At 40.1% G+C, this 14,487-nt stretch overlaps 1 protein-coding gene across 1 annotated transcript in view; it reads left to right on the top strand.

The window, feature by feature from the left end:
- The window catches only part of DDRGK1 (DDRGK domain containing 1), a 40,900-nt gene that overhangs the window by 14,393 nt on the left and 12,020 nt on the right, over positions 1 to 14,487 (top strand). The window contains exons 3-4 of the mRNA XM_064511641.1: positions 2,556 to 2,662; positions 4,823 to 4,924. Coding sequence (XP_064367711.1) covers positions 2,556 to 2,662; positions 4,823 to 4,924 — 209 coding nt within the window. The remainder of the gene's footprint in view (positions 1 to 2,555; positions 2,663 to 4,822; positions 4,925 to 14,487) is intronic.

Here is a 14,487-nt window from a genome sequence, read left to right as displayed (position 1 = left end):
ATGCGAGCACAATTAACTGAATGTGTCTTGCATCAGATCTGAAGCACATGTGCAGATGGAGTGCACATTCTTGTGGACTGACCCCTGACAGATCTACTGCTGTTGCCAACCATAAGTATGTGAAAAGTGATTGTTAGAAGCTGCTGAAACGATAGGCTCTTTATGTTAAAAAAAAAAAAAAAAAAAAAAAAAAACTTGCTGTGTGCAGCATCCATTTGCTTTTGGTGCAGCTATTCTTCTGCTGTAACAACTAGTGGATTCAGCAAACCCCTTCACTGTGCACTTAGATTCTTGTCAGCATATTTAAGTTTATTTAGCACATATTAATTGCAGCCAGGTTTAGCACATTGTTAACCTTTAATGATCTGCTGAATCATGGGCTTAAAAACGCACCAGTGTCTGTCTTTTGTTATGTGTAACTACACGCGCTAGAAAAAGCTTTGAGGAAGTGGGACTTACGGGATCACATCAGATGCTTCAAAGTGGAGGAAAGAAAAGTGTTACTGAACAAAGGCATGTTTGATCCAGGCCTGGAAAAATGTTTTAAAAGCCTTGCTAGACTTCTGTCTGACCTCTCGCTCAGGTACTGTTAATATAGATAAAATCTGAGAAGCACTCAGGAATTCAGGTTGAATAGTGTCATATATAGTGTTTTATGTCTTAGTGGTGTTTTCCAGAAATAATTTCCTAAAGAATAATGCTCATATTGAACTGTGAATGAGGAGCAATAACTTCTAATGCTTGGTCGCTCACCTGTTGTGTTTGGAACTCCCCTTGACGCAGTATTTAAAATACATATATTTATTTTAAGGTTCAGTAAAATTGCAGAAGCCACTGTGTAAAGTCTTGAATGCCCCTATTGTGGGGGAGGAAGGGGGAACCCTTTTGAACATCTCAGTAACCAGATATTGGTGTTTCTCTGAAGCCCAAGCTAGCAAGCCTGCCTCGTATTAACTTCCATATCCTGAAAACAGTTGAATTATTTGAGAGCCACCTACACAGCTCTCAATTACATTTGTTTCTGATGATGTGTCTCGGTGGCTTAACCATAGTACCATACCGCGTATTGGAATTAGTAAAACAGAAGTGTTTCAAACCTAATTCTATGTGTAAAAGAAGGGTAAGTATCGTTCATCCTTATATTTCCTTAACAGCAGCAGCTTTGGGTAACCAAAAAAGGGAGCCATGCTCTCTGGGGAGAGCTCCCTACTAAAAACACCCTCCTGCCAGGATTACCCGACCAAGTCTTGTGACCGTGACAGTTGTCTCCAGGTTCAGCTCTCGGAGGCCCTCATGAAATTGGCTTTAAAAACACGAGGGGCTTTTTCTTCTTGTTAGCCTTTGCCCCTTGAAAACTGAGGGCTCTCAAGTGATGTGAGGATTCCCCCACCCACCTCGCCTTCAGTGACGAGGTCTAAAGCTTGAAATAATCACTTGGCTCTGAGAAAAACTTCCCCTGCCTTCCCCAAATAAACACTGAGTATCAGGAAGGATCACTGGAGATGGCTGTGCTGTTCCTCAGATTACCCAGCTGACTTCTGAAGATCTGAAGATCAGCATGAAAAACAGCACTACGGATGCTCAAAATATAAATGACTTCACACGATACGGGGGACCCACATAGTGAAGATGTTGCATTGTGATCCTGCTGCCTGCTTTGAAGGCATGGACCTCTATCACAGTTTCATGGAGCTGATGATCTCTCCTAGAGTGTTAAGGTCAATCCCACAGTACTTACGTTGTAGGATCAAGGACTAATTTAGATTGGTGAATAGAGTGATTCATGCTGTGTGTGGTGGTGGTGGGGAAGTGGCAGTCTTTAAAAGCTCTTTTGTGTTAGCCTCTGGGTGAACAGAGATATACGTACATTTGCACACTGAGCATACGACACTTTCATATTCTAGACCTGCACGAATCATCTTTATAAGCAACCAGGTATGTTGTACAACAGTGAATGATTTACCTATAGGTTTGTTGTGCTTTTAAAGTATAAAGAGATCAAGCCCAAGATTTCCATTGCAGGGATTTTTTTGCTCCCTTAAAGGTTGGCTATATAGGGTGGTGCTAGGTGCATGAGGCTAGACCTACGGGATGAATAGCACCCTTGTGAATTCCAGTCTTAAAAAGGATGTCTGTTGTGCTAAGCTTAAAGGTAACTGGGAAGAAAGTCTCTGCACCTGGGTGTTAAGTAGTAAAAATGCAGTAACAATTGTCACTATATATATATATATATATATATATATAATAGAAGGTATATTCTTAATTGTGGAAAGCAGGAAATGTTTATGAAGAGCTTTCCTTCAAAAGATCAAATAATTTTTTATTTCTGACCTCACTGCAGTGTGTGTGTTTGCCTTGTTACTTTTACTCTGTGGCTTTGGCATTCCCCTGCGATTTTTTTTTCTTGCCTTTTTCCATCTATTAAGTCTTGTCCAGAACGTGTGTGTCTCCTTTTCATCTGCTGCTTCTTTCTTTGTAAACAGTGAAGTTTTTGAGTGGACTTTTCGCAGATGATTTAAAGGTCTCTTTGTTTACTCTTTAACACAATGTTGCAGAAGAAGATGATGGTGAAGAGGTGCCAGAATTTCAGGTGTCTGGGAAAATCGGAGCAAAGAAACAGAGGAAATTAGAAGAGAAACAAGCCAGAAAAGCGCAGAGAGAGGTAAGCATTTCCTGCCACGTATAAAATCCAGAGCAGAGCCTGAATAGCAGTAGTCAGCAAAGAGCAGGTGATGACTGACACTCCAGAGAGGCAGAAGCAGTGTGGTCATTGCAACTGCTTTGTTTTTGTTTTAAAAATGTTAGTTCAGCCTTTTGTGTCTCATCCCCAGAGGGTCATGGAAAGTGTTGTTCCCTCACTTGTCTTTCAGTTGTGTTCTCCGGGATCCTCGTGGGGAGGAAAGAGGGCTTAAACTCTTTAATGATTTGTATTGGCTGTTTCCACTAACTTGCAGCTGAATCTCTGTACCCTGTCTCCCCGTAAAAGTACACTCAAGCACACATGGCATTAGTTTAGCTTAGTGTACGCTTTTATTTTGCCTGAGGTATATGAAAAACATGCTCTGTGGTCTCTACTGCTGCATCAGACAAGACCTGGAGCTGACGAGCTGTTTCCAGAAGCCCGTTGCAGTGGATGCAGAGCAGACTATTGTTACAATGCTGCAACCAAAACCGTGGGCAGATCTGAGTAGTGCTTCATGTGCTCTCAAAGTTGGAAAAAAAATTTGAGTTTGTCCACATTTAGCGGTGTTTACTGTTTTCTTGGATAGGAGGAAGGTGAAAAACAGACCCTGTAATCCACCAAAGTCTGTGATAAAGTCATATTTTGGTTGGAGTTTGGTCCTTAAAGCAGACCAAGCATACAGAGTGAGCATACTGTAGCTTTTCAGTTACTCAGTTTCTTAAATCTGTGTGTAAAATTACCCATTTAAATACCGTTACATTTTCAGTTTTGTCCAGCAAGTTGCTATTAATTGCAGGGAAGCAAAAAGCTTTTGCAATTTACTTTCTGAACCATGCTTATGGATGACTGCAGTGTTATGCTTTAATTCTTTTTAATAGTTAGCCTTTTTTTCTTTTCTTTCTTTTTTCTTTTTTTTTCCCAAAATTGGTATTTTTCTGTAACTTGAAACATGGACTTGCAAGAAGTAGATGCAACTGTGAAACAGGCTTTGCATAACCGAACCTGAAGTGCAAAGTGGACATGACACATCTTATAAAAAAAGAGTGGTTTAATAAAACTACTGAAGTTTCTAATGTGTAGAGGGTCCAAATAAAGCCAGGAAATCCCATCTCGAATTTTAATGTAGCCTGAGATTTAAATGCAGGGCAAACGTCTCTGCTTTATCCTGCAGTAGCATGCCCTCTGTCAGGGCAGTTGATACAAGCAAACATGATATATAGAGACTCATTAGAATCCTTTTCTCACTCACTCTGTACTTTAAGCATTTTATCGTAACTTTCCATATTCACTCTATGTAATTAGCTTTGATTTTTGTGGAGAATCTGAGCAAAATTGAATGAAGCTAGATAAGCACTGGTTGGTGGAGCGAGGAATCCTTTGTTTCATTTTAAAAATGCTGATTGTTATTTTCGCTTTTAGATAGATAAATTCCTTGGTTGGGCCTTTTGCGCTTAAACATTCAAAGCCGCAAATCCTCTGTGAGAATGTCTTCTGCTTGTTGTCTTAATATATTCTTAATATATTCAAATTTAAGTATACTTAAGAGACTGAAGAACAATTTAAAAAAGATCTGTAAACAATACATTAAACACTCTTTAATTTTTTCCCCTTTTGCAACAGTTTCTCTGCTAGTTTTGGTAAAAAATTGTAAAATGAAGAGACCCATACAGTTACTTTTTTTTTTTAATTAGGTTCTGCCCAGGTTAATTCATAAAGCTTGAATGTATTTGCAGAGCTTTACATAGGTTGTATTTCGCCCGTACTTCCCCACCACCACCACTTCCCCCCCAAGGCCATTCTAACTAAATTTCAAGTGAGGAGAAAAGTAATATTGTGTCGTGGCATTTTATAGTATCACTGTAGTAATAAGCTCATATGCACATACCAAGCTTGAAGAACCTTATTGAGAAAGAGTCTTCAGAGGGGTAATTTATAAAATTATCACAATGTTGAATATTCTAAGGATCTAGGGGAAAAAAAGTTAATTGGTAACAACTTTTTAAATTGGTTTGTTTCTTTATTCTTTCTGAACATGCATCCAGGAAGATAGTAAGAAACCCCTCCACGGTATCACAATATGAAATTAAAAATTGTATATATTCAGGAAGAATAAGTCTTGGCTTGCTTTTTTTTTTTTAGGCTGAAGAAGCAGAGCGAGAAGAACGGAAAAAACTTGAGTCAAAGAGAGAGGAGGAAAGGCGGAAAGAAGAGGAGAGAATACGTCTTGAAGAAGAACGACAGGTGGGATTGGTTGTAACTTGTAGATGGAAATTTTGAACCAAATTTGACTTTGTAACATTACTTTTCTTTTTTTAAGTTCTGTGCTGAGGAAAAACTCCCTTTGTCTTTCATTACCGTTTTATATATCTTTTCTTTGTGTTTTTGTTGCTTCATTTAGTTTGAATTACAATAATACTGAGTGATTTCAAATAAACATGCCAGCTTTGTTCACCCAGATGCTTCACAGAGGTGAAAGAACTCCTGCTCCAAATGTCTAAACACACATGCCGCAGCAAGGACCACCTGCAGTCAGAGTTTAGGGCAAAATGAAACCAATTTCTTGTTAGGGTATCCAGTCACTTGTCTGCTACTGCTGTGCAGTGAAAAATTTTTTGGCCGGTTTGGTATGTTGACAAACATAGCATTTAAGGTTGGCCCCTAGTCTGTCTGGGACCAGTTTAAGTGTGGATATGTGAAGAAAGGAGTTGTACCTGTTAGCAGTAGAAATTTTCAGGGAAGCCAGCATGGTGTCTGTCAGACAAAGTTTGGTTGTCACAGAATCACAGAACAGTGTAGGCTGGAAAGGACTGGTGGAAGTAGTCTGGTCTGTCATCCTGCTCAGAGCCGGTCTGGTTAGAGCAGGTTGCTCAGGACCTTGTCCAGCTAAGTTTTGCATGTCTCGAAGGACAGAGAATTCTCAGCCTCTCTGGGCCCCTGTTCCAATAGTTGATCATGCTCATGGTAAAAGTTTTTTTTCCATGTATTTAATTGAAATCTTTGTTTTCCAAATTGTGCCCTTTGCCTGTTGTCCTGTCGAGTAATGCTCATTAGCTCTGCCTGCCTAGTAGCAATAACCAGCAGGGTAGAAAGTGAAAGATGCCAGCAACCAGCTTTGCAAGCGTTGTGCAAAACCGTAAAGTTTAATTCTAGTTATACAACTTCACAATGTGCTTTACAATTAAATATTTCTAAACTCTTTGTATGAGGGTGCGTTAGCAGAAGTGACCCAGAAAAACAGAAACTCTGCAACTGAAATACTTTTAAATACTTCCCTCAGTGAGGAAGGCAAGCAGTTCTTTCGAAGCTGCTTTGTGTGTTACAAACTTGAGTGCTACCGGCTAAGAAGTAGGGATGAGCTTCACACTGTCTTTGGGGCTTGAGCAAGTCGTGTGGTAGCTTTGCAACATGCTACTGGAGGCAAGGACCAAGGTGTTCTGCACAATCCTGTGTTGGATAATTGCCACCCCAGGGAAGCCTAGCCCCCAGCTTTCAGTGTGAATTTTCCAGGATACTTAAACATGCATGGAGATTTGTGACTGTAGTTTGTAGTGAGCAGATTTATTTTAGTTTGTTCTAAGCAGAAATTTTATAAATGGGAATGTTACTGATTACATTTTAAGGGGAAAATGTCTCATCTTTTTTCTATTCCCTCAGCTGAGGGCATGAAGATAGGATAAAGCCACTCATTTTTTTAATGACTGTTTTTCCATACATTACACCACAGATTGTATCTATGAGATGTGGTGTAACTTCTGGAATGTGTGCTTCCCTCAGTGGTTAACCCCTGAAAAATCATCTATCTTCTGAGCTCTCTCTTGATCCCTTTTCATCAATAGAAGACTCCTAAATTTTAGAAATTGAGTTGGATGAGGAGAACGTCAGTACTAAAACATCAGGATACTTAGTAACGTGGTCCAAGACTTTCGGTTATAAAGCAGCTTTAAGAAATTTTCAGGGGACTAATTATTCCAGAACTGCCCTTCTAGGGAAGGTGCACAAATTTAGAAGTGTCTGGTAGTGGCCACAGCCCAAACCCTGTGACTGGGTAACTGAACTCAGCCAGTCCCAACCATTCCTGTGCTTACACAAGCTCTTTCATACAAATGGGACTGTCAGACCTGGTTTCATACAGATCTGTGTCTATATCTTCTCCCCTGCCCACGCACTGCAGTAGCACCCACTTCTGCCTTGTGATCCCTGTGACCACTCTCCTGTTCTCCTACATATCTGCAGTTTCTCCCCCCTCATACTTTCAGCTCAGCAAGAGGCAAGACAAGCTCTGGCTACCTGTAAAGAACATGTCTGTTGCCCATCCTGCTTGCGGTGGGACTTGTCCATTCTACAGGCCAAACACAACAGATTACTTAGCTCAGATGGGAGGTTTCCTTTCAGCAGTGCATTGTTCTGAGTGTTTTGCCTCTACCCAGCTCCCTGATTCCTTTTTTTCCATTATTTTTCTAAAGCTTTTAAGAATTTAATATTCTGGAAACCCCAAAAAGTTGGTTGAAATGAACCAGTTGGCTTAAATGTTTTAGGGGAAGTAGGAGAGCACATGGGCTGGACAGTACCGTTGTGTAAGCTTCATTTCCCTTACAGAAGGCTAAAGACAGACTTTCAATTCCTTCCAGAATGGTGGCCAGCAAGGCAGGTGAAATGCCAGGCAAGTAGCAGCTGAGCTTGGCAAACTTGCTCAAAATGAGCTTTAGTCCGTGGCAAAGATGCTACTCTGATTACTGAGGAGTATGACCTGGGGTGTAACAGTACATCTGCCTAATCTAGATCAGTCAGGCATAGCTGAAGAGCTGAGTAGAAAATAAAGGTGCAATTCTAACCAGAGATCTCTTCGTACAGAAATTGCTGCATTTGAAAGGAAAAAAAGTAAAGCAGACTTAGCAACTTCAGCTCAATTTAGGCTAATTTATTTTACTTGACGCAGAAAAATCTCATTTGTTTTTATTTTAATTTTCAGTGTTTCTAGTAAAGACTGCACTGGGACACTTCTTGCAAGGCTTGGTAAAAATGAGGAGTATAAATTAAAGCTTTGATTTTTTTTTTTTTTCCTTTGGATAACAATGCCTAACAATGCAAAGAAGTACTTGCTGGAATTTTGAAAAGTGCTCAGATGACTATATCTAGCTCGCTGTTCACTTCAGGCAGTAACTTTCTCAGGTACTTAAGGTTAAAATTACAGAACTATTTTTTTTTCTTCCCTTGGTAGTCTTAATTAGGGCAGCAAGCCAACCCACTGGGCTACATCATGAATATTATTCTGCTACTCAGTGGAAAAAAGTTTGATTGTTATATATGTGTGTGTATCTCTTTTTTATTATTTTTTAATATCTATTATTTTTGCTAGGTCCGAGACAGGTTGGTAATTCCATAGCCGCTAAACATCTTGGGTGTGGATCAAAGTAAAAATATCTGACAAAATTTTATGTTGAACTGTGTTTAGTAATTTTTATGTCTCTGTCTTCATATGAGTCTTTAACAGGAAACAGATCGATTCAAGACATCTGCGTGTTTAGGCTGTGTTGCTCCGAGTTCCTGCTTCAGTCAGCAGAGAAACAGTATTTACAGGGAGCATTGTAATAACAAGACTTTAATGCTTTAGCCTTGAGTGGGTAAGAGGAGGGGAAACAAATTGGATGGATAGATACTTGATTACTGTACGTGTAAGCACAACCTGTTGTTATGACCACAACATGTTACCTTTCAAATCTTCTTACGAACCCACTGTATGATGTAAAAGATATTGCCTCTCTGATCCTTTATCTCCCATGTGGGCCTAAAATAATTATGCTGGTTTTTACAGAATGCATAGCATAAAGGATGCCATTTGTATGTTCCTCTAGGGAAAGGATTATTCATTTACAGCAGTAACATTTTGTGTCTGGAGTGAGCCCTTGTGGACTGCACACACACTATCCTCCTATATATGTTAGCAGCTGGAAAGGCAAAGTTGTGAAATGTTCAAGTAGTGATTGATTAGTCATAAGTTTAAAAACGGAGGGCATTTTTGGAAGCGGTTTGGATACCGGCACTGCTGTAGTTTATATAATCCCACAAAGCACAAGAAATTCAGAGTTTATTACTGAAGGTTTTCTGAGAAAAGTTGTTGTTGTCAGATGACTTCATTTTTCCCTTCTTTTCCAATGCATCAAATTATTTCTGCAGTTCTAGTGACAGTGGCCAGTCTGTTCATAGTTTTTATTTCTTTGTTCTCCTGCAGTTCTGGACAGGTGCTAGGACCAGTGAGGAAGATTTACTGCCTCCAGGAAAAGTGAATCTTACGTGCATGAGTTGTTCATTGTTTCACTTGCTGCACGTTCAAAGATGTGAACCAGCTGTTTTTCACACAAATTTACTGGCTAAGTTTAACTTACTTGCAAACAGACTTAATTTAATTGTCAGAGAACTTAGTGATGAGCAGCTAGTCACAAAACAAGTTACCCATGCACCCAACTTTGTTAGCTAAATTACAGTTAGAATCTTTTTTCAATCTCTCTAAAGAAGTGCTATCAAAAATGTCTTAACTTCCGTGAGCATTGAGATTTACTTTGTGTAAAGGAGACTTTCCTTTCAGCCTGTTAACTACACCCTTAAACTAATAGCTGAATCCTAATCAACAAGGATGGGAGACTCCAGTGCCATTAAATACTATCTAAAAGTTTGTCAGAGGATAAAGGAAGTCTAAATAGGTTGAAGGAGATAGAAAACCGTGTTGCAGCTTGCAGATCTTGTAGAAATCCCTCTGCGTTGATCTTTGGTAAAGTCACTGTGAATATTAACCCCTCTTCCCCCCCCCAGCCTCTCTAGCCCTAGTAGTTTGAGAGCTGTGGAGTCTGGTGGAAACAATGAATCCTTAAGTCAGATGAAAAAACACTTTTTTTAGAGGTAAACAGATATAATCTTTCCAATTATTCTGGGGCAACTCTACACAGCATTACACAGTGCTGATCTGTAAATGGGAACTGTACCTTCAAGGGACTTATGAGGGCTAAAATCTTGCATATTCTTGAGAAAAATAACCCCTTGCTTCTATTTAAGCATATTTATACACACATATAAATAAAATGTGGTTGCCCCTTGGCTCCAGTGTTGCAAACCAGATAATATATTTTTAAATTCAAGTTTCCTTTCCAGTGTTCTGATGACCTGATTGGCTATATATGTGAGGAAGCTCCTTTATAATTGGCATTTGCTTCAGCTCTGCTTTACCCCGGGGATTTCCCTTTCACTCTTGGAGTTTTTTGGTGGTGAGATGGTTTACCAACCGACACCTTATCAATGAGAGCGAACTTCCTCTGATGTTGCAAAACAGTGTCTTTATACAAAACCTTGCAGATTGCTCACAAAAGAGCTTTTTTTCCTGTGCACAGGGATTTTTGTAGATTTTACTCCCTCAGCCCAGCTTTGCTGTGCTAAGGAAACGGCTTCTAGTTATGCTGATGCAGGACTCACAGTGATCTTGCTCTTCTATACTAAAAGGCACCATCAAAAAGGGCCTGTTACCTGCAAATCCGTTGCAGTGTGAGCTATTCTCGAAACATAGCTTGATATTGTAGGAAAAGCTACTGATCTTCCAGTGAGCAAACTTTTAACTGTTAGGAAGTTAAAGGAGGCCGCTGCAGGAGTGGAAACGGGCATTTGTTTGCTGATATATAAAAATAAGATCTGTTTTTTCTCAAGCACAGTTGTACCCAAAGTTTCCAAACTCAGAAAACTAAATTTAGGCTTTCCTCTTTGTGTTTAATCACCTAAATAAAAATAGTTTGCTTCTTCAAAGCTATAGAAGTGGAGAATGTGCTAGTGATCCCAAGCGTGGTGCCTTAAATTTTGGCTCTTCGATTTGATAATTAATCATGTAAGAATAGGCACTCAATTTAAAAACATGCTGGGTTATTTTGTGTAGCGTTATGTGGGCATTGAGGTTTGTGTGCTTCTCAGCAGACCCTTTCATTAACTGTCTTTGTGTTTATATCCACTGTTCATGCATTAAACAGTGCACTTTCAGAGGCTGATGAAGGTTACTACTGCATGGTTTCAGTTTAAGCATCAGTTTTCAAGTATGTACACTTTCCTGAAAATTAATTTCTTCTAAAGAATTACAGTTTGCTTGAAAAGCTCACAGAAAACTCATTCTACGCTCTTTTTGAGGGATGAGGACTGGTAGGAAACACTTTTTTTTGGTCTTTCTAAAGGTGTTTTCCTTTTTCTGTCTAAACAGTGAGAAAAACCTAGAGATCAATCTGCTCTGTGCCAAATTGTTTACTTGTACTCAAGGTTAAGTCTGTTTCCACTTCCTGCAAACCTGTACTGTCAGACCAAACACTGGACATTATATGGGGGGGTTTTTTTTTGGTCTGTGAACCTCAAAGCATTTGGCAGAGGAGCCAGTATTCTTTTCCTCGTTCTGCATGTGAAGGAATCAGAGGCACAAACAAGAACAACTGGCAGCAAACAGAGGTTAAAGAGAGCCCAGTGCTTGCTCTGCATTCCTCACCAGCAATGAGATCTCTTCCACTAATCCGTGGCATAAGCTGCCTATAAATGATTTGTTTGTCAGCAAGTTGGTCCTTCATCTGATTTGGAGGAAAGATGGCACAGCTCATAACTAGCAGTTTCCATTCTCAGCGAAAGCGGCTTAGGCAGAGCTCTCAGAAAAGCTGCTTATTGTATGGGCCAGTGTCGCTTAGTCTCTGTGCCACCTTAAATGGGTTACTGAATTGAAAGCTAGAAGCTGCGGTTCGGTATCTTCTTGCTGGGCAGTGTCCCCAGTTACCCTGGCCCTTTGCTGTGTGATAAACCTTCAGAAGCTGTAATATGACAACCAGCCAGAAAACTGCAGTTAGTCGTGCAGCATCCTGCGACTCCAGAGGGCTCTTTGGTCCCAAGAAGAGGTCCCAAGACTCAGGGTCTGCTTCCAGCTATAAATCCAGAAGAGTTTTAAAGTCACTCTGGGTTTAAGCTGGTAGAAGATCAGGCTTTTGTGCGGTTGGCACAATTAGTGTTTTTGATGCCGTGGAAATAATCGTTGTGATCAAGATCAAAGGCGAACAGAAAGTAATGATCTGAAAGGAGCCTGACAGCAAATCCAGGCTCTTGGTGGGCAGTAAGAATAGAGGGAGCCTGGAGAGCAATGGGAAGGACTGGGAAGCCAGAGCTGAGCAGATCCAGCATGGGGAGAGGGAAAAGTGTTGAAAAGTGTGTCCCACAGTGCTGGAGATCTTCAAACTGCATGGAGTTCTGGAAGCTCTTGGGTCTCTGCCTACCAAAATGTCATGTGAGATGTATAGCAAGCAGGTAAAGATTGAGTTGATTCGAGTGATAATGTGGGCATTTGGCTGGAGAGAGGAGGAAAAAACTTGTCTCCTCTTTTGAGGAAGCTTATGACCTTTTTCAGTAAAGACTAGATCAGAGTGGGAGAGTTTGTCCTTCACGGGCAGTATACGAAAGTGATCGAAAAGGAGTTTTCACACTGTAGCAAGCCCCCAGTTTGGGTAACATTTTAGGTGGGTGAGGAGAAAAGCAAACCTGCTTCAAAAACAAAAAACAAAAAAACAAGCAGCTGAAGGTGAGCAGCAGCAGTTACCAAATTTCCACGGTGCTGGGATTTCCCCTCCTCCCCACCCATCCTTTAGGGGAGGTGGCTCAGCTGTTATCGCTCCTCTGAGCACACAGGCTTTGCCACTCAACTCCACAGCAGTTAATATGAGATCAGAATGGGGAGGGACAAAGAAACCCCATCAGTGAAGTTGGGGGTTTTTTGTTTGTTTTAATGCATATTTAAGCTGAGTGCAACCTGTGTGGCGCATACAAAGCAAGTACTGCACTCTGTTTACTTGGTAGATCCTGAAGTCCTGAACTGGGGCTCAGTGTTTCCATGTGTAGGTTATGCATACAGGCTGGTGTTTGGGGTTTTTTGTGTGGGAATGCATCCTGGCTAAATTTGACCATGCACCTTCCGTGCAATTGCTGTAGGACTTGGGCATATGAAAGAAGAATGCTAGAGTGACTGTGGGGAAAAAAAATCTTGCTGAAAATAAGTATGTTAACCGACAGTCAGACTTCACTAGGGTTCCACCTGCCCAGCTTCCACTGCTCTTGCTGGTTGCTTCTCCCAGTATACCTGTGCAAAGTCGTCTCTCTGCTTGCTTTGAACCAGTTTGAAGTTTGGCTGTCTCCTTCTTTTTCTATTGATGGAATTGCAGTTGAATTTAGGTTGCAAAGCACGTGAGACAGTCGTGTGGGGTGTGGCTGGGATTTTTGATCTGTTGGTTGAAAAGCTCCTGCAAGTATTTAGCATTCTGGAAGAGACTGCAGCCAACAGGAACATGAGGGTTTGAGGGCTGACATGCCTTGGCTACCAAAGGAGGGGCTCAGACCACCTAGAAATGCTCTGCTGACCACAGTGTGAGAATTTAGGATCTGGAAAATAGATTGGATTATAAGGAGATGGCAAAAGAGGGACTGGTGGCCAAGAGCTATGTGCTCTACCTTTCTCACATGCAGAAAAGTCTCTCTGCTGTGTTGGAAGTAGAAGTACTGATGTTAACGTGATGACAAAAATTGAAGGTACTGTTCTTCGGGTAGATGAGAGAGACCGTAATGAGGCTCGTTCATTTGTTGTTGGACCTTCCAAAACAGGAAAATATTGCTCAGTTATTGTTACTCCCACTTGCAAATAGGACAGTATCTTTTTGATTTTCTTTTTGTAGAATCATTAAAAATTATTTGCCAAGCAGTTTTCGATTTTTGTCATTTTTCTCATTTCAAATTCTGCTGAATTACAACCACTGTAATAGACTAAGGGGGAGGAACCTTATTCTTTTATTTCCAGGATCAAGATTAAATTCGATGTGCTTACAAGCAAAGAACAGTTGCCGTCACTTCCAAATGAAATATGGTTATGTTGTTCTTGGCTTCTGCAGCCCTTACAGTAAAAAATCTACAGCTGGGCTTTGGCTAATAATCGTTATGGTGACGAATGACCCAGAAAATGATCTCATTTTTTTCTCAAGAGCTTCCTCAGATCTGTAGTTTTTTCATGAGACAGCCGTTAAAAATGGTTTTGACTTTGCACATACAGTAGGATCCTTTCAGTCTTGTTTTTCCTGTGCTTGCACATTGAGAGCATTTCTTTTCATGACTTTCCTGGAGCTTGATTAATTACAGTTGGGACCAAATACATTTTCTCTGCATTTTTGACTGAACGGCATCATTCCTATGCCCTATGGGCATAATATAATGGGATTATCTTACTGGTTTTGGCCTTACATGGTGTCTTTTTTAACATGGACATTTTTCAATATACTTGATGTATAACCTATTCCTGTTTCTTCCTGTTTTAATGGAACAAGTGTTTGCTTTTCAGCCATTTAAGGAAACAGTTACTGTATTAGTGGAAAAAATTCAGAACAGTAAGCTTTTAAAAATTAATACAATTGTTATTTAAGAGATCAATTCCTGCATAGTACAGACTGTCACTGAAATTTGAAGAACTCATCTTTCTAAGTGTTAATCAAGCATTTACAATGTGATCACAACCAGAAGCCAGTCAAAATCAAAACAGAATCTGGTGGTACCACATGGTGTACAAATATGAATTTCTCCGAGTAAGAAACTGTTGTATAAGAAAACTTTTTATTCTGTTTAAACTTATATATGTGTTTTGAACACTAGCAAAGAAAAAAAACCATGGCAAGTTGCAAACTGATAAGCTCCAAATACAACGCTGTTCTTACTTGAAATTCTGTCTTTAAGACTTTGTGTGTGATAGATTAATTACAGTTTTGCTGTGTGAA

Source organism: Dromaius novaehollandiae, chromosome 4 (assembly GCF_036370855.1).
Source record: "Dromaius novaehollandiae isolate bDroNov1 chromosome 4, bDroNov1.hap1, whole genome shotgun sequence".
Classification (NCBI taxonomy): domain Eukaryota; kingdom Metazoa; phylum Chordata; class Aves; order Casuariiformes; family Dromaiidae; genus Dromaius; species Dromaius novaehollandiae.
This window is presented reverse-complemented; position numbering and strand designations above follow the sequence as displayed.